At 42.0% G+C, this 18,070-nt stretch overlaps 2 protein-coding genes across 2 annotated transcripts; one reads left to right on the forward strand and one right to left on the reverse strand.

The window, feature by feature from the left end:
* The first annotated feature begins 21 nt into the window (after positions 1-21).
* On the forward strand, positions 22-14,818 carry ttbk2b (tau tubulin kinase 2b). Its single transcript, XM_086264457.1, has 15 exons — positions 22-583; positions 988-1,110; positions 1,205-1,352; positions 6,612-6,685; positions 6,767-6,907; positions 6,995-7,099; positions 7,643-7,708; positions 9,677-9,769; positions 9,855-9,980; positions 10,084-10,241; positions 10,436-10,625; positions 11,004-11,218; positions 11,307-11,769; positions 12,059-12,732; positions 13,648-14,818. The coding sequence occupies exons 2-15, from the start codon at positions 1,042-1,044 to the stop codon at positions 13,988-13,990; spliced, it is 2,865 nt and encodes a 954-aa protein (XP_086120583.1). The 5' UTR covers positions 22-583; positions 988-1,041; the 3' UTR covers positions 13,991-14,818.
* Positions 14,819-15,858: 1,040 nt separating this feature from the next.
* churc1 (churchill domain containing 1) lies at positions 15,859-18,003 on the reverse strand. Its single transcript, XM_086264460.1, has 4 exons — positions 17,803-18,003; positions 17,477-17,612; positions 16,306-16,376; positions 15,859-16,221 (listed from the first exon to the last, which is right to left on the reverse strand). Exons 1-4 carry the CDS (start codon positions 17,839-17,841, stop codon positions 16,129-16,131), a joined length of 339 nt encoding a protein of 112 aa, XP_086120586.1. The 5' UTR covers positions 17,842-18,003; the 3' UTR covers positions 15,859-16,128.
* Between the last annotated feature and the right edge of the window lie 67 nt (positions 18,004-18,070).

Genomic DNA, 18,070 nt, shown 5'->3' on the forward strand with positions numbered 1-18,070 from the left:
GCGCATACCTCACCACTATCTTGCTCATAACAAATGAATGTCAGGACTTTGGGATAAAGTATATCTGAATTCCACTTAAAGTAATACTTTGGCATTTTTCGCGGCCCGATTGGCTTTTGGGCCCTCATGTTGCCATATTTCTTTTAATTTTTATTTTGTAAAGAAAGAAACGTAATCGTCCCTGGAGACAGTGTGTGTCGCGAAGTGAAGGCTTATCTGTATGTTTTTTTTCAAGGGCACAAAGCTGCGGCTCCCACTTCGTTTCTCAGCCGCTGTATTCAGCACTAAGACTCCTTTCCTCTGGAGCGGTCTCCGTCAGCGTCTCGCGGATGCGGGACTTTGTGGAGCAATCAGTGGACTCGAGTTCTCTGACGTCACCGCTGCTGAGAGAGAGCGTTCGGGGCATCAGCAGCAGGCTAGCTGGCTAACTGCGGCTAACGTCAGCTATGGTCCACCACCATTGTCTTATTTCTGAAATAAACAACTCATTGGAACCGCTCGCATAGCTCGGAGTACGCCGGGAGCATGGGGACCGCTTGGAATTTACACTCTAGCCGAAATCGCGATAGCGCACAGGAGCGAGGTGAGAGAGGCTTGCTACCTAACCGTTATCCATTGGTAAATGTGCTAGTTAGCTTGTTTACAGGACCACTGCAGTGAACACTGTGTGCTGGCGAGGGTACCCTCTAAATGGCTTATCTTATCTAACGTCAACTGAATATTCTGTGCTATCTGTGTTATGCTTTAGCTGTGATTCCAACTAACTACACTATAGTAGGTTCTGTCTTTAAAAAAAATCAGCTAGAGAAGGTTTGGGTTTTAAATGCTCCTTTGAGAGACGTGAGCTAACATTCACATATGAGCCACATGCTCCCGTCAGAGCACAGTAAGATGACCTGTATGTTCTGTGGATTCAGCATCACGAAGTTTGCAGTGTTTTGAAAGAGGAAACTGACCTGGTCTCTAAAAGCTGTCCCCTCTTTGCAGTGAAGTGCTTGCGACACTGATGCTAGCTGTAGGCTGTAGCTGAGAGCACTCAGGATGAGTGGGGCTGGAGAGCACACAGACATCCTGTCGGTGGGAGACATGGTCAGAGACAGATGGAAAGTGGTAAGTCCCACTTTAGAAGGAAGAAAAATCACGCTGGTTCATTTCTTCACTATAATACACTTGTTCCGACAATGAGACTTGCCTTCCTTTTCAGGCCAGGAAGATAGGTGGAGGTGGGTTTGGGGAAATCTATGAGGTTCTGGATCAGCTGAGCCAGGCCACAGTGGCATTGAAGGTTGAGTCTGCTCAGCAGCCCAAGCAAGTGCTGAAGATGGAAGTGGCTGTGCTGAAGAAGCTTCAAGGTGAGTTATACTGTGCCAAATCACTGGCAGAGTAGCTGAAGTAATTCTTGGGCAGGGTGTTTTCTGCGCTTAAATGCATTTGGCACCCATCAGAGAGTTTTTGGGCTTCCACCAAAACATAAAGAAACAAAGGAAATTCACTAGGACTGCAATTTTTGAGGCATATTTGTTTGTGGAGGTGAATTTATTCCGGGTTAGACTACATTTGTGTTCATGAAATGACAAAAAAACGACAGGGAGATGCAGTCTTGTGTTGTCAGGTAACGCAGACTCTTTGTCTTAACTAAATGTAGACCATTCAAGATTAAGTGCAAAGTCACTCCCCACAGGCTCAGTTTGAAAAACCCTGTTTGGGGGAAAAATAGTATGTAAAATGCCTTTTCTACCATTTCTTCTTAAAAATAGAATTTCTTTAATTCAATTAAAGTTGTTATTTCATGTAAATGTGGGTCATCTAGAGCACACAACACTGCAAAAAATGTGGTGTATCAGAATCATGCTTTGTAGCTTGTTCAAACAGGAAAGTAATGGATGACTTGTGTATTATCTCTAAGGAAATGTCTAGGATTGTACCACTTCATCGATATTTGCCTGGTTGACTGCAGTTGGTTCATTGGTAAATGACATGACATTCAGAAATGGCACTGGCTTTTTTTCTGTGGTCTCCTGTCGTTTTTGCAGTCTTTATAAAGGGTGTGATACAAAGCTGAGATAATTCTTCTTTTCCCCTTGTGCAAAATAGAATATGTAACAGAAATGCAAACTATACAAAAAGAAGAAGAGCAAATTCTTGTTTTGTACATTGGCTTTTGTACATTACAATTATTATTACAAATAATCGGTGCTGGAAAATATGTATTACTGAAAGAAATGTGTATATATATTTTATATACTATATATATTTATTTGCTTTTATAAAAATATATACCGTATACAGTATAATTCTAATAAATAATAATAAAAAATAGATATCTTCGTTCAGATTTACTAAGACAGGCTGCAGGCATTAAAATGCGCAGATGATGGAAGGGTGTAAAATTCTTCGGGTGGTCTACTAACAATGCAGTAAATTCATTTTCAGCTCATTTAAGTAATGACCAGCAATCTTCCAACAGCACTGCAAATTAGCAGCTCATACATGAGGGAGCGAGTACTCTACTAACAAAAATGATACAGTGTAACACAGTTTTACACATTTTCTTTATATCATAGAAATTTAGACCAATGATAGGCAGCTGAAGGAGAATCATCTTGTTTCTGATATAATGGCTAACTCTTCTCATCTATCATAGAGGTTGAGACAGCTGTGCTCTGGATACGTCTGACAGCTCAAGTGGTGCAGAACTTTTTCTCGATCTCTGTGTGAAGCTGAAATCTGTCAGTAACAGCTGACCTGTACGACATGTAGAGGAGCAGAAAACTTTATTTGCTGTCACATCCTGACCCATACACATATTGAACTTACTGTTGATTCTTACTGTTAATGTGCTCTCTGCGTTTTTTTTCTGCCTGCCACGTGAGGCTACAGTCAGTATTGCATGGCGTAGGAGTCAGACGGGAATCCAACACATTTCAGATGCGTCCTGTTAATTGCTTCATTTTCTCTGACATTTTAATATTGCGTGTCGTTGATCTGTTACTGGGGAGCAAAATAAAAAACTACATTGGAGTCGATTTGTAATGGAGCAGAGCGCTGTATGCAGACACACTCATCTGTGTGTTGAAATATGAATTAAAAACCCGAAACACTGTAAGCACATTGCTGACTGTATAAAGTAAGTTGGCTGTCTGTTATACCCAATACACGACACAACCTTGTACAGTGATGAGCCACCTCTAATTCCTTTATATTTTGGTAGGGAAATGGGTATGCTTTCACTGCAATGGCAGTGTGTTTGACATCATTGTCGTGGTAACAAATAAAGTCATTGCCAATCAAATACTTCCCAGATGATGGATCAAAACCTCTTTCCTGATCTTCTCTATACATATTGATGATAATTGGATTAATCACTCCATAAGACCAGTTACCAGACGTGTTGATTTGGGCTGGTATTTCTTTTTAGCCTGCCTTCTTTTGTTCTCCACTTGTCCAGTTTCCTTAGATTTTTCTAAGGACACGCTTAACACCGTGCAAATGTGCCAAATTATCAGCTAACAGTTCTTTGGGAATCACCGTGTTGATGTTTATCAAACTATGTTATCTTTGATGTTTTTCCTTGAGTCAGCTAAAAACATTGGAATGAGTCATGTTTTTTGCAAAAGGCTGCTAGTATCAAAATGCCTAAAGATGCATTTTAAGAACTGGTTCTTTGCTGACTTTTCTGTTATGTGGAGACAGCTCTGGTTCATCGAGTTAGGTGCTTTTTTTATATGCAAACAAAAATAAAAATCATTCCTTTGATAATGGGCTGGTAAAAAGTCTAGATGGAAAATGAGTGGAAAAGCAACCAATGTCCAAAGATGAATTTTGAAAGAACTTCAAAAATCCTGGAGAACTATTGCTCTAAAAAATACAAGAAAGCCTGACTCATTTGAAGCAAAAAATAAAGAAATGAGTGGTGGCTCAAGACTTTTGCACAGCACTGTATATCTTGTATAGGGATCTAATCCTTTGATGGGCTTGGCTCTAAACATGTTCAGCGTGAGACTAGGTAAAGAGCTGCAAGGCACACACAGATTTGAGTCATCCACCCTTGCTAGGTGTGCGCTTGTTCTCGTAACACATTCCCTGTCATTCGAATAAATTCAGATTCGCAGAAGCAACAATCACAATCACAGACATGGTATAAAACACGCTTTTTTCTGTGTTAAATTTAGCACAATTTGCAGTAACTTTCCAGCCATAAATCGCATTAATAGCTTAAATTACTCTCTGCCAGTGTTGGTCAAGTTACTTAAAAAAAGTAATCAGTAACTAATTACTGATTACTTCCCCCCAAAAGTAATCCTGTTACTTTACTGATTAATTATTTTCAAAAGTAATTAGTTACTTAGTTACTTTTTAAAAAAACACGATTTACAACCTGAATAGGTGATAAAGCAATAGATCTTACAGCCCAATTCTACTTTTTCTGCATAATCCATCATACAAAATGTAATCAAATCTCTTTTTAAAACTTGTTTTATTAGTTTTAATCTTTATGCATCAAGCAAAAATGTAATTATATGCAACATTCTCTGACTGGAAGAAATTTGTTTAACATTTAAACCTTTTTTCTGCACATTCCAGCACATAAACTCACACTTACACTCAGTCTTTCAAATAGATGCAAGTAAAACACAGCAGAAAATAAATAAAATCAAACACTAGCGGTCCTGTTGCTCTATTTTCACCTGTAAAGCAGGAGTGGGGTAGGCAGATGTTTGCCCTGGTGCAGGTGTGCCGCAGCGGTCAGTTTCCCATTACGTGGTAGCGCACTTGGTGCTTGCTCGGAAGTTTAGGGGGGTTTTTTTTGCTGTAAAAAGAAGTTTTCTTCCCACGCACAACGGACGCTAATGTTTTTGTCACTTTTTATGGAATCAAACTCAAAGTAAGGTCAATACTTCCACGCTTTAAACGCTGCATGCTCATACTCTCTCCCGCACTCGATATATTATCCATTGTTGATCTGCACACAGCTGTTGTCAAATCAAATCAAATCAAATCACTTTTTATTGTCACATCACATGTGCAGGCACACTGGCACAGCACATGCGAGTGAAATTCTTGTGTGCGAGCCCCACAAGCAACAGAGATGTGCAAACACAACAACACAAACGAGCAAAATACAAGAATGGCCAACCTGAAACTAATAAATATATGTACAATATATAATAGTGTATGCATTTCTGGATGTGTATACTAAATATTTTCCTACGTGTGTGTGTGTGTGTGTGTGTGTGTGTATACACATTTTTACAAATTAAATAGTAAAAAAATAAAATAAAATAATAATAATAATAAAATATATAAAATAAAATATACAGAGTTGAATATGTGCAAAACAAGTGGCATTTATATACAGTATGGAGTGCATAATGTTAAAGTTCCAGTAGTGAAGCTGAGGTGTCTATGACGTGTTCAGCAGTCTGATGGCCTGATGGAAAAAGCTGTCTCTCAGTCTGCTGGTACGGGACCGGATGCTGCAGAACCTCCTTCCTGATGGAAGCAGTCTGAACAGTTTGTGGCTGGGGTGACTGGAGTCCTTGATGATCCTCCCCGCTTTCCTCAGGCACCGCTTCCTGTAGATGTCTTGGAGGGAGGGAAGCTCACCTCCAATTATCCGTTCAGAGCACCGCACTACTCGCTGGAGAGCTTTGCAGTTGTAGGCGGTGCTGTTGCCATACCAGGTGGTGATGCATCCAGTGAGGATGCTCTCAATGGCACAGTGATAGAAGGTCCTGAGGATGCGGGGGCTCATGCCGAATCTTTTCAGTCTCCTGAGAAAGAAGAGGCGCTGCTGCGCCTTCTTCACTGTTTTGTTTGTGTGTACTGACCACGTAAGATCCTCAGCCAGGTGTACGCCAAGGAACCGGAAGCTGCTCACTCTCTCCACAGCAGCGCCGCTGATGGTGATGGGGGTGTGTACTTCTCTGCACCTCCGGAAGTCCACTATCAACTCCTTTGTCTTTGCGACGTTGAGGGTGAGATGGTTGTCTTGACACCAGTGGGTCAGGGCGCTGACCTCCTCCCTGTAAGCCGTCTCATCACCGTTGGTGATAAGACCCACCACTGTAGTGTCGTCCGCAAACTTCACAATGATGTTGGAGCTGTTAGTGGCTGTGCAGTCGTAGGTGTAGAGTGAGTACAGGAGAGGGCTCAGTACACACCCCTGTGGAGCACCAGTGTTCAGTGTGATGGGGGATGAGGTGATGCTGCCCAGTCTGACCACCTGGCGTCTGTCAGACAGGAAGCTAAGGATCCAGCTGCAGAGGGAGCTGCTGTCACGAACGTCGCACTCGCCTACGTCACTGTCATGAGACATTCTCGCAAAAAAATCACGGTTTTAGTAACGCAGCGTGCTTACAGGAAAGTAATGGTAATCTAATTACCGTGTTTGCAATAGTAATCCCTTACTTGTTACTTGAAAAAAGTAATCGGATTACAGTAAGGCGTTACTGCCCATCTCTGTTCTCTGCCCCCCAAATTTTCTGGAGCAAAAGTAGCACTGACTCTGAACCTTATTAGTAAATCCTGATGGTAGTTTTTCAACACCAAATAGGGGTTTGAACATGAAGATGGGCAAAGCTCAAACTGTATAAATCTTTCTTTCACAGGCAAGGACCACGTGTGTCGCTTTGTGGGCTGTGGTAGGAATGATCGCTTCAACTATGTGGTGATGGAACTCCAGGTAAGAGCCTTGCAAATCAGCAGTAGTTTATTTAATCTGTTCTACTTCTTGAATTTGACGGTGTTGACTTTCTCTCTGAAGGGAAGGAACCTTGCAGATTTGCGCAGAACGATGACCCGCGGCACCTTTTCCGTCTCCACAACTTTAAGACTTGGCAAGCAGATTTTAGAGGCCATTGAAAGCATCCATTCTGTCGGCTTCTTGCACCGTGACATTAAACCAGTAAGTCGACCGTTGGGTTAGATCTTGTTTTATTTGAATATCACAAAAAGAAACTTTTAAACTTGTTTGTTTCTGTTAAAATTGTAGTCAAACTTTGCGATGGGAAGACTAGCCAGCACCTGCAGGTGCTGCTACATGCTCGATTTTGGTTTGGCCCGTCAGTTCACCAACTCCAGCCAGGAAGTCCGTCCAGTAAGTACTCTGTGCCGATTATACTAGAGCATAGTTGGGCTTTTAATCATAAAGGTACTTATATACATAAAATAATATGCTGAGAAATGGTTTTATAGCATAGTCTGCCAGCTGTTAAATTTTTTTTTTTTTTTTGGAAATTGATTTTAAATAGTGCCCAAAATAAATCAAAAAGAAGTTAGAAATGCATCACCCATGTTCTGTATATAAAAGTGCCAGTATGTATGTACACACGTAGACTCCCTGTGTAATGTTGTGCAGTTTAAAATCCTAACTTGATGTTAAACAAAAAAATATTGCTCTAGAGCACCAGAGCGTGATCCAGGTGTAATCCAGGGACTACAGAGTCAGAGGTATACATTAGAGTTCACACACAACTGCTGCTTTAACTCAGCATGTCATCATGTGACGTGAGCCTGGGACTCCACACTCAGAGCTAAAGTGTGTTACTTATGAGTTTTAAATGTGGTTTTAGCTTTGTGCTTGCTTTACATTTACACCCGTTTATCACTATCACTCTGCCAAATCTCTCTTTTCTTTCAGCCTCGTCCCGTGGCAGGCTTCAGAGGAACTGTGCGATACGCTTCAATCAATGCTCACAAGAATAAGGTGAGCTTGCACTGTAGATGTATTGAGCACATCGATTATATGGAAGTTGGATGTAGCCCCTGAGTCTGAAAAGTGAAGTGCCTTAAACTTAGCTTCTCTTTAATGGCCAGCAGGGGGCGACTCCTGTTGTTACAAAATAGTTTGGGTTGTATAGAAGTCTATGGGAAAACAGACCTTGCCTCCTTCGCTCTGTGACCTCGTCTTATCTTCCCTAACGAGTTAATGACCCAGTGGCTGGTTTCAGATCATAATGAATAAAACATGAAGTTTGTCAGTCTAAGAGTCAGAAAAGAGGGTTGTCTGGAATATGCTCAAATCATGTCTCAGATCCAGTTTTAAGAATCCAGTAGGTGAATATGGTGAAAATTGCTCAAATTGGGGCTTCATAACAGAACTTCACTAATCATATGGTGACATCACAGTGGCAGTGAGGAAACACTATTCCTGAGTATTAGAGATGGACCGATCCGATATTACGTATCGGTATCGGTCTGATACTGACCTAAATTACTGGATCGGATATCGGAGAAAAATAAAAAATGTAATCCGATCCATTAAATATCACGAAAGCACCTCACAAAACTTGCAACACGCCGTAACTCGCCTCAGAACGTCGGAGCAGTATGCATCACGTGATAGAGCAGCTGTGGCATGCGGGACCTGTCGGTGGTCTGGATAGCATTTGGAGCTTCGCTAGCAACCTGGCATTTCATCTCTGACAAAGTTATCCCCGAGAGAAGTAAAGCAAGTGTGTAAGTCCATCTCTGAATGTTTGTAAAGCATTCCCACGTTAAGCTTAACGAGCGACTGCCTCTCGCTCTCCGGCTGCTACTTCAATCGTGAAACTGCTAATGATCAGCTGATCGGCTTTTCTGTTGTGAGTCTCTCTTGTTTGTTTTTGGTCCACTTTGCGCCAGAAAGAGGAAACCAGCGGCTGAACAACAGCAGCACGTTTAAGCTTGATAAGCTGTTGTTACAATTTATTTAATATTACTTTCTACTCCAGGATCTTTTTCTACGTAGCTGACGGCTGGTAACTGTGCAGGGGCGGATCTAGCAAAGTTTAGCCAGGGGGGCCGATAGGGCATTAACTGGGAAAAGGGGGCACAAAGACATACTTTTCTTTCTTATTCTCATTTAAAATGTCTAGCTTTTAATAAATAATTATCCGAATCTTACACCCAAAGTTTTAATTTGATGTAAAATGAATAGAAGTCAATTACTGTATATAGTGACTATTAAGTCTAATATATATACCCTAGTAAGCTATAGTACATTTTCCTTTGGGAAGGTACCATCTGTGCAGTCTGCAATTTTGTTGAAGAAAGATGTTGAATCTATTTAATATTTCTTGAAAAATAATTGATTTCTGTGCATTTTTTTTCACACTGCATCAAATTAAGGTTGATTACGTTGATTAAGCATCATGAGGTGGAGCGTGAGGGGTGGTTCCCTATTTTTTATTTATTTATTTTTGTTGTTGCTGGGAGTTGGAACCCTATTAGTTAGGTTGCTTAATATTTACGCTAAGTACTCTTTAAAATACCAGAATAGGGAGGATGGTGTAGGTCTAAGTTTATTAGATTGATCAGTATTGCTGAACTATGAAATATTTTTTTTGTATACAGGTATAACAGAATAGCTTTAGTGTAGTTGTTGTTTTAAACTTGAGTATGAACTTGCAGACTTGCAAAATGCAGCAAGATATTTTAAAAAACAGTTTTGTTGATTAAAAAACACTATATCGGATTCATATCGGTATCGGCAGATATCCAAATTTATGATATCAGTATCGGTATCGGACATAAAAAAGTGGTATCGTGCCATCTCTACTGAGTATATACGTCTAGTTTTGGGAGCATATGTGTTTGTCATAGACATGGCAGGAAAGTCAAAATCCCTGCTGGCATTAGGTCCAATTTTACCCTTTAACCCCCGTGCCCCTTTTTCTTGTGTCCAAATTTGCAGGAAATGGGTCGTCACGATGACCTGTGGTCGCTCTTCTACATGCTGGTAGAATTTATGGTTGGTCAGCTTCCCTGGAGAAAAATTAAGGACAAAGTATGTGCCTCAGTGAGTTCATTACTACATTTTAGCAATACACTGTAAGGTCATCCTCTCACTCTTTTCCCTCCTGTCTTCCCAGGAGCAAGTAGGAAATCTAAAAGAGACATACGATCATCGACTCATGCTGAAGCACCTTCCCTCAGAGTTTAGTACCTTCTTGGAGCACATCATGACCTTGGACTATTACACTAAGCCTGACTATCAGGTTGGCATTCACTCCCTTGTTTGGCTTATTTTGCATGTGCTGTTTTTTCTTCTGCAACTGTAAAATGCTGATGCATGTGTTTTCTTTTTATTCTCCGTGACAGCTCCTGATGTCTGTGTTCGAGAATGCCATGAAGAGCCACAACGTGCTGGAGAATGACCCCTATGACTGGGAGAAATGTGATTCAGAGGATATGCTGACCATCACTGCCGCAGCAACCACTGCTCAGCAGCTCACCCGCCTCACGCCAGCATACTTAGGGTACGTGTTTGAAATGCCGTAGGTCCATCGTTTAACTCACACTTCCTTCACACTCGGTTGGGTATGCGCTCAGTTATATAGCTGCAGCTTTTTTTAGACTCGAAATCTGCACAGTCAGATATCCCTGAGAAATCACTGCTCTAAATTATGTTATGGGAACGAGTTGCAAGGTGACCTTCCGGTCTCTTCCACAGCATGGCCAATGCTTCAGTGCTGCCAGGCGAGCTGCAGAGGGAGAACACTGAGGATGTCCTGCAAGGGGAGCGCCTCAGTGACGCTGACAACTGCCCCCCGATACCCACGCCGACCACCCCTGGTGCAGACGTATGGGAAGAGATGGACCGTAACAAAAACCATAAACACGCTCAGCCAATGATCAGGAAGGTCAGTGGAATGTACTTTAATGTAAAGTATGATGCTCTTAGCTCGGGATGTAATACTCATACAGTAATGCTGCTCTTTTGTGCTGTCGGGTGGATCATTTTGCAACACTACGCTGGCTGCTCATGCCCCCCAGTCATCACACATCATCACAGAGTGTTTCCCATAAATATGATTTAAGAATACATTTATTTTTCAATGAGAAAAGCTCTCTCTGACCTCTGCTCCTACATCTTCCTCTGCTAAACTTTGGTTGAAATTGCTCACTGTCTTCCTGACGAATTGGTAAAGAAGAAACAACTTGGGCTGCCTTCCCCTCTTTTTAAAGTGTCTTGCTACAGTTTCTGAAACTCCTTCTTCCTCTTTCTTTTTTTTCCCCAGGTTGTGAGTGAGGATGAACACAGTCAGAACCAGGGAAACCAAAGTCCAAACACCGGCTCCATGCAGAGCTCACCTAGACGGGTGCGTTCAGAGACAATGTTTTTGGAACGGGCTGCACCGTTGCTCCGGAGGATGAGACACAGCCAGAGCTTGGCTTTTGAAAAGAGGCTCGGACCAGAACCCAAGCCCACCATTGAGCGATTCCTTGAGGCCTAGTCAGTAATTAAAAATTGCAATTAAACAAAAGCTTCAGCCTTTAAGCAGACACATTCTTACCTTAATGCTTACAATGTGTCATTTCAGCCTGGGCAAACAGCGGCCTGTCCTTTCTCACGTTGGAGAAAAGTCAATTCCTGAAAAAGGCCCTGAGCAGCAGATGTCTTCCTGCAATGAAGAGCGCTCTGGCACAGCAACCCCCGACCCAGAGGAAGCCGCAGCAAGCAGCGGCTTTGTTGCTGTAAACTTTAGTCCTGTGCCTCAAGAGGGAGACTCTCAGGAGTGGGTGATGCTGGAGCTAGAGCAAGGATCTGGAGGAAGCAAGCCAGCAGCAGAAGCATCACACGAGGGCAAGCCTGGGTCTCACATTGCTGCTGACACGGAGAACCACTCGTCCGAGCGGCAGGATGGCCAGTCCACCGGTGTGCCCAGCAGCCCTGTGCTGTCACAGATGGCCATGCCTGGCACGTGGTTACTGGGACACAGAAGGCTGCCGGGAATGCTGGGACAAATGCCTTCAGTCATTATGGGAAGGTCCCAGATGGAGCAGGTAGGAATAACAATAATCTTGTTGTACATTAACTGAGATCAACACAGGGGAGATGAATTCGACTAAACAGGTTCAACTTAAGGCTGACTTCACAAAGAGTTTCCACAGTTGCTATGCAAATGTAGATGCAATTTGAATGTTGGATGGATAATTTTAAGAATAAAATTTAACAGCGTACAACAGAAAAGAAATATCCAGTTATTACATGCAAGGTTAATATTATATCAGTTAGCTATTGTCTTTAATCTTAAATGTTATTCCCATCTAATAATCATCTAATTCCCTTCAGTCCTCCAGCTGTGCGCCACAATCACCTGTACAGGAGAGGAGTGATGCAATACCTCTAGAGGCACCATGTGCTAAATCTGAGGAAGGGAAGTTGGACTTGGCTCCTGTCCCAAGCCTTGCCAAAGGCCCCACAGCTCATCTGGCCAACGACAGAGACCCAGAGAGCGATTCTGGTCTGCCCGATCGCTCATCGGAGCCGAATCAGCAGCCTCAAGCCGATACCGTGGGCGGTGCTGTGGAGAGCACAGTCACCGTGTCCTCCTCGCCGCCTCCTGCTCTGCTCAAACGAAGGGACTCTCCCTCATCGCCAAGGTTGAGTCGAATCCCTGTCCGAGATCCCAGCAACCCCCTGGACTCTCCGAGCAGGGACTTGAACATAGAGAAGCGTAACCGCTGGAGCAGTCCCATCCCTGGCTCCCCCACCCACTCACCCTCTCCATCTCTGTCCTGTGACAACCTCCCCTCCGCCCTGCCCAGAGACAGGCTCTCCTCAGACCGAGGCTCCAGATCCGACTGTGCAGGAGAAGACCCTCTCTCGCTGTCCTTGTCATCATGCAGTAAAAGTAAAATCCCACGTCCTGTGAGTGCCACGTTTGTGCCGGAGCAACTCACTAGCAGGTTTCTGCCCCGGCCACCTCCTGGGAAACCGCCCATCCGCCCATGTGTAGACAACAGGTATGTGGTCCAAACTGGGGAAATGTGATACAATCATTGTTTCCCAGTAGTTTTTTTTCTCACCTGCCCAAGAAAGTGAAATGATCTATAATTGATGTACTACTAATAATAATCCACTCATTCCTGTTCTGAATGTTCAGCTGCTGCTAACCAGTTAACTCTAAACTCTGAACCAGTAAGCAGTAAAATGTGCAAATGTCTGATGTGATTTGTGTGTAACTTTTGAGGACTCATGAATGCCCGCTCTAATCCACACACAAGTACGAAGTACAATTTGACCAAACATAAAATTAATTTACAAATGCATACGATTTTACGATGCATGCGCACGTGGAGATTTGAGACTAATTTCATGCTGCCGGCTTCAGACAGATCCATGAATGTACGCAGTAGTCAACTCCCAGTGTAAAACTGGGACATCTGGGCAATACATAACTGTATATCTAACACAGCAGAGACAAAACAAATTTATGTTGTCAACAAAAGTGACAAAAGAAATTAAACTACAGCCTTACATTAAAAAAATCAACTATATGATTCTGTTTGGGAACATTGAGTTTTAAAAAAAGTGAAAATAGGGCAAATAATAATCTTTTTTTTCTTTGACTGCACAAAAATCAAAGCATCCATCCGTCATATTAAGTCTGTTTGAAAACAAACAACAACAAAAGGATGGACACTGCCAATAGGATAAGCATACAATGAAACTGGAAGCACTGCTGAACTTTGTGTATACAGACAAACATAAACAATCATACTATTAAAATAACAGAATAATAAAAAGTAGGTTCTTTGCTATAATAAATTAGAACGATAAATAAATATGTAATAATCCTAATGATAGCAGCTAATACTAATACACAGTAATTCAAATAGCTGCTGAAAATTAGTTTTGTTTTTTTGGTTTTTTTGCAGACGGCGGCGGTTAAGGGTGCGTGCCAGCAGCACCAGCGACGCAGACTTCCTGGCGAGCCTGACCCAGCTGATGCAGGACCGCAGCGGGATGCTCTTCAGCCCGCCTCCTTGCCCTCGCAGCTCATCTTCCTCCCTACAGCGTTCGCTCAGCTCCTCCCCGTCCCGGGAGCTCCGCGACGGCGGGGCACTGCAGGGCCGTAGCCGCTCTCCGTCTAGCTTATCTGGCTCCCCTCCTCGGCACGCTCACCCTCCGGACAGGTCTGGCGGGCTGGGTCAGTGGAGCCACGGCTCCAGAGGAAGGGGTTCGATCTACGAGGGTAAAGGCTCCGGCAAAGTGACTTGATGTGGCCGTGTTTCCACACAAATGACTGATCCGTATCGTGCAACTTGTAGCGAGAGGCTGCCTCACATCCAGTCACCCAGATAGCATGTGTAAATATGGTATTTACTCAAGGGAATGTACTGTATGTAATGTAAAGTGTATGATAAATTGTATTTATTTATTTATTCATTCATTCCTTGGATGTGTCTCTCAGAATACTTGACTTTGGTGGCTTGATACCTGCAGCAGAAACACAAATAGTGAGAAAATCTTGAGATTGCCAACTTTTACCTCTCATATCACTACACTCTCTTAACACTCCATATAGGCCTACTATGAGACCAAAAAGGTTATGTTTAATACTTGAGGGATGTAAAGAAATCTAAAATAAAGTAATGCTAATTGTAGATATGTACCATTAGGAAAATGGTATACACTAATAGAGACCATGTACTCACATTTAGAACACTACAGTAGTAAACAACACCACAAGCAGCACACAGACATCAGCATTCATGTATAGAAGCAGGGCATGCAGTCCCATATTGACCTCACTCCTGTAAAACTGCTAGATTAATTATAGTATGTAACAATGAATTGCTCATTTTGGCATATCAGAGTGTAATAGTGTGCTCTTACTTTGCTATAAAGTATTTAACATGCAGAAGGCATCAGCATATTAGAATGTACATGTTTAAGTGCACTCATACTTTAGTATTGTAATCGTGCATGAGTGTCATTGCAAATGATTTCTGGGTTGTTTTTTTGTTTTTTTTATTTGTACAATCGGCTGAAGCATCTGCATTTTTATTGAGCTGCTTCTGATCAAAATACATCCATGACATAGACCAGCAATGACTTGGACTATTCCTTCTCATGAGTTTTAAATTGTATCTTGTTGTTGTGCTTCATGCTTATCTTAAAGACAGTTTTAATATAGTTTACATTATAAGTAAGTAAACAAATGACAGCTCCCCCACAAAAGGTTTTCCACCCCTTTACGTCTCTGCTTCTTGATAATTAACAGAATTTATGCAGTTTCTGTTAGAATCAGCCAGTTATCAGATAAGGGGGAAAGAATGCACAGATGAACCTCGACTGAGCACGCTCAAGTGAAAAAGTGAGGTCAGACAACATCTAATATTTAGATAAAGGTAGATTAACTATACATCACACTGTGTGGTCTTTAAGATATGATGAGACCTGATTACCTGCATACAGTAGTTCATGATACTGTGATGATCACGTTATCAGCTTAATACAGTACTTTTCTCTTTGAGTGGAGGCTTACTTGTTGTCCTAAAAGTAGAATGGAAGACAGACTTCAGCTATCACAGTCCTCTACTTAGTTGTGCTGCAACAGGACTTCCGGTGATGCACTGAACACTACAATTCCATTGATGTGCCATGATGTGATGTTTGTCTACTCAACCCCAGTTTGTGTTTTATCGTCATCTTTCTATGTTCTTTTCTTTCCTTTTCCCTCATCTCCCCCAGTTGTTTATAGCAGAAAACCACCCCTCCCTAAGTTTGGTTCTGGTCTCTTCCTGTTAAAAGAGAGTTCTTCTTTTCCACTGTTGCCAAGTGTTTCCTCTTAGGGGATTGTGTGATTATTGGGATTTTCTCTCAAATATTGTAGGGTATTTGTTGGCTCCATATTTTAGTGGATTGCATGTTTGTTTGGTAAATGAAAGGTGGCAATATAAATTCAAGTGAACCAAAATGGAAATTTGCTGGCACCAGTGTACAACTTCAACAGTTCCATTAGTGAAAATGTCTTAACATTTAAATGCTAATTTTTTATTTTATTTTATTTTTTAGATTTAAAGTAAAATAAGTGTTCTGGATTCATAGCATCATCCAACATGCAGGAAAGTGTAAGAAAAAGCTTTATAGTATAAAATATGTTTATTTACAATATAAGGTAAGCTGACAGTTTTTATGTCATAATGAAAGGTCTTTAAAAGTTATGCATACATATATTCTGCTCTCCTCCAATTAGCATACAGTAGTTCATAAACAGCCAGGAACTGCACCAAATGTATGACATGCTTAATTATAGAAGGACAAAACTTTGAGCGGATGACAAAAATGGTTGGAACCCTAAATGAGAAGCCAGCACCACACGAAACCTAAAAACCACAGGTTTCTTTTGAGGTCTAGAAGAGCGGCGCAGACTGTCTGGGGTCGTCTGGTAAAACGCTGATGGAGTCCTCCGCCTTTCCACACAGCATGCAGAGCATAGTGTACTCCTGGACAACACAGAAAAAGACCCGTAAAGTAACAGAATCCACAGTGTGAATCTCGACCGGTTTGGTGACGACAGCGCTACTTGCCTGATATTCATCAACAACAGAGAATGTGTATTCGTGCCTGGCGATGACGTGGTCACAGTTTTTACAAACATCTGGAAAGACAAACAGATGACGGCATTATTTTTAAACTTGCTTCTGGATGGGTTTTCCCACAGTCTGGAAGTAAAATAAAACGACAGCAAAAAAAAAAAGAAAGACAGATTTACTATAAACTACTGTGTATGACCATTTTGATTTAATAATAATAACAACACTATATCTAGGAGGAAAAGAAAGGAGGAAAGAAACTTGTTGCATCCTATTACAGTGCCACGCTCTGATTCGGTGAGCTCTTTAGAACGACCCATTCGCTCACAAATGTTTGTAAAGGCAGACTGCGAGGCTACGTGATTGATTTTACACATCTAAATTAAAATACTTAACATACTTTTGAATTCTAAATTAAGATTAAAACTAAATTAAGGACGTCATGTTTTCGGTGGGAGAAACGTTTCATCACTCATCCAAGTGACTTCTTTAGTCTCACCTGACTGCATGTTTCTTTAGAAAAAAATGCAAGTAATCTCTTTTAGCCCAAAATTCAGGCTTCAGACTGCCTGAAAACCCTCCATTTCAGGCATTTTCTTTCCCTAATCTTGGATCTGTATGTTGCCAGTGAGAGTGGATATCCATAATATGGTCACCTCAGACATCCCCAATCAGAAGAAGCTTGGCCTAAAAAGGGAGAGTCTGTTTTGTGTCATCCACTCATTTCATGCAGTAGATGAGGGCGCACCCAGGCCCAGCTTAAGATGAATGTGAATGAAATCAAAGCTACTCTAGTAGATTGCATACAGTTACAGAGCTGTACATGAGAGTAAGGAGTCGTCTTTAAAGACTTTCCACAAGCTTTTGGAATTTGGCTCTTATCCATCTACAAGAGCACTTATGTATCGTCCAGAGGTTATGGGATTTTCCATGGAACCCACTACGTGGAAAGGGAAATAAAAAATTGCAAGGACAGTTTTCTATAAGATGTCAGTGCAGCCATACAGGTCCTTCTCCAAACCTAACAGACTGCCTGGGAATACATAACAGTAGGTGGGGTGTGGGCCACATACTACCGCCCCATTGAAGTGCATTTTTATCTGGTGGCACTGCTATTATCTTCAGGTTTTCTCTTCTAGTTGGAGCACTGTTGGGAGAGACTAACGGTCATATGTGACGATCTCTTCTCCATCATCGTCCTCGGTGGCCTTGTTGCTGATCATCACGAAGTCCCTGTGATGGCAGTTGGCACAGCCCAGGTAGTTCATCAAGTAGGAGCCGTTCTCCAGACAAGTGTTACCCTGTGCGGGGAATAAAGCATTGCAAACATATTTTGGCTCCTTAACGTGATTCTTAAGTATTTTATCAGAGCATCACTGTTTGTTTTGGATTGTTTACCAAACGGAAGTGAGACAAACGTCACTCATAGCTAAGTGTAGCGTTAGCTGGACGGGGTACTTTAAGTTTAGTCACTCGGTATCATCAACTTACCCGGTCCGGATACTCTTTCTGCACACAGCCGTTGCACATTTTAACCAAATAAAAATTTAACTAATTAAAATAATTATAATTATTAAAGAAGAAAAAACGCCACACATACAGTAACACCCAGCTAACAAATATGTAGAAAAACCGCCTCTTCCGCACGGGACGGCGGTCTCTGTAGCCCAACCAGAGCTGTAAAACATCCTGAACGGCGGACATTGCTCGAAATCCTTCTACTTGCCCCATCTTACCTTTTGTAGATCTACGACATCTC

This window comes from Aulonocara sp. 'chitande type north' Nkhata Bay, linkage group LG15 (genome assembly GCF_057382095.1).
Source record: "Aulonocara sp. 'chitande type north' Nkhata Bay isolate Kocher_YH1m ecotype deep benthic linkage group LG15, A_spYH_male_GT1.1, whole genome shotgun sequence".
In the NCBI taxonomy this organism is placed as follows: Eukaryota; Metazoa; Chordata; class Actinopteri; order Cichliformes; family Cichlidae; genus Aulonocara; species Aulonocara sp. 'chitande type north' Nkhata Bay.

Coding starts and splice junctions, on each gene's coding strand:
- churc1 (XM_086264460.1), bottom strand. CDS start 17,841: ATGTGCAACGGCTGTGTGCAGAAAGAGTATCCGGACCGG. Junction 17,613..17,802: donor AGAAAGAGTATCCGGACCGG/GTAAGTTGATGA, acceptor TTCCCCGCACAG/GGTAACACTTGTCTGGAGAA. Junction 16,222..16,305: donor CTGTTGTTGATGAATATCAG/GCAAGTAGCGCT, acceptor TGTGTTGTCCAG/GAGTACACTATGCTCTGCAT.
- ttbk2b (XM_086264457.1), top strand. CDS start 1,042: ATGAGTGGGGCTGGAGAGCACACAGACATCCTGTCGGTGGGAGACATG. Junction 1,353..6,611: donor TGTGCTGAAGAAGCTTCAAG/GTGAGTTATACT, acceptor TTTCTTTCACAG/GCAAGGACCACGTGTGTCGC. Junction 10,626..11,003: donor CTCAGCCAATGATCAGGAAG/GTCAGTGGAATG, acceptor TTTTTTCCCCAG/GTTGTGAGTGAGGATGAACA.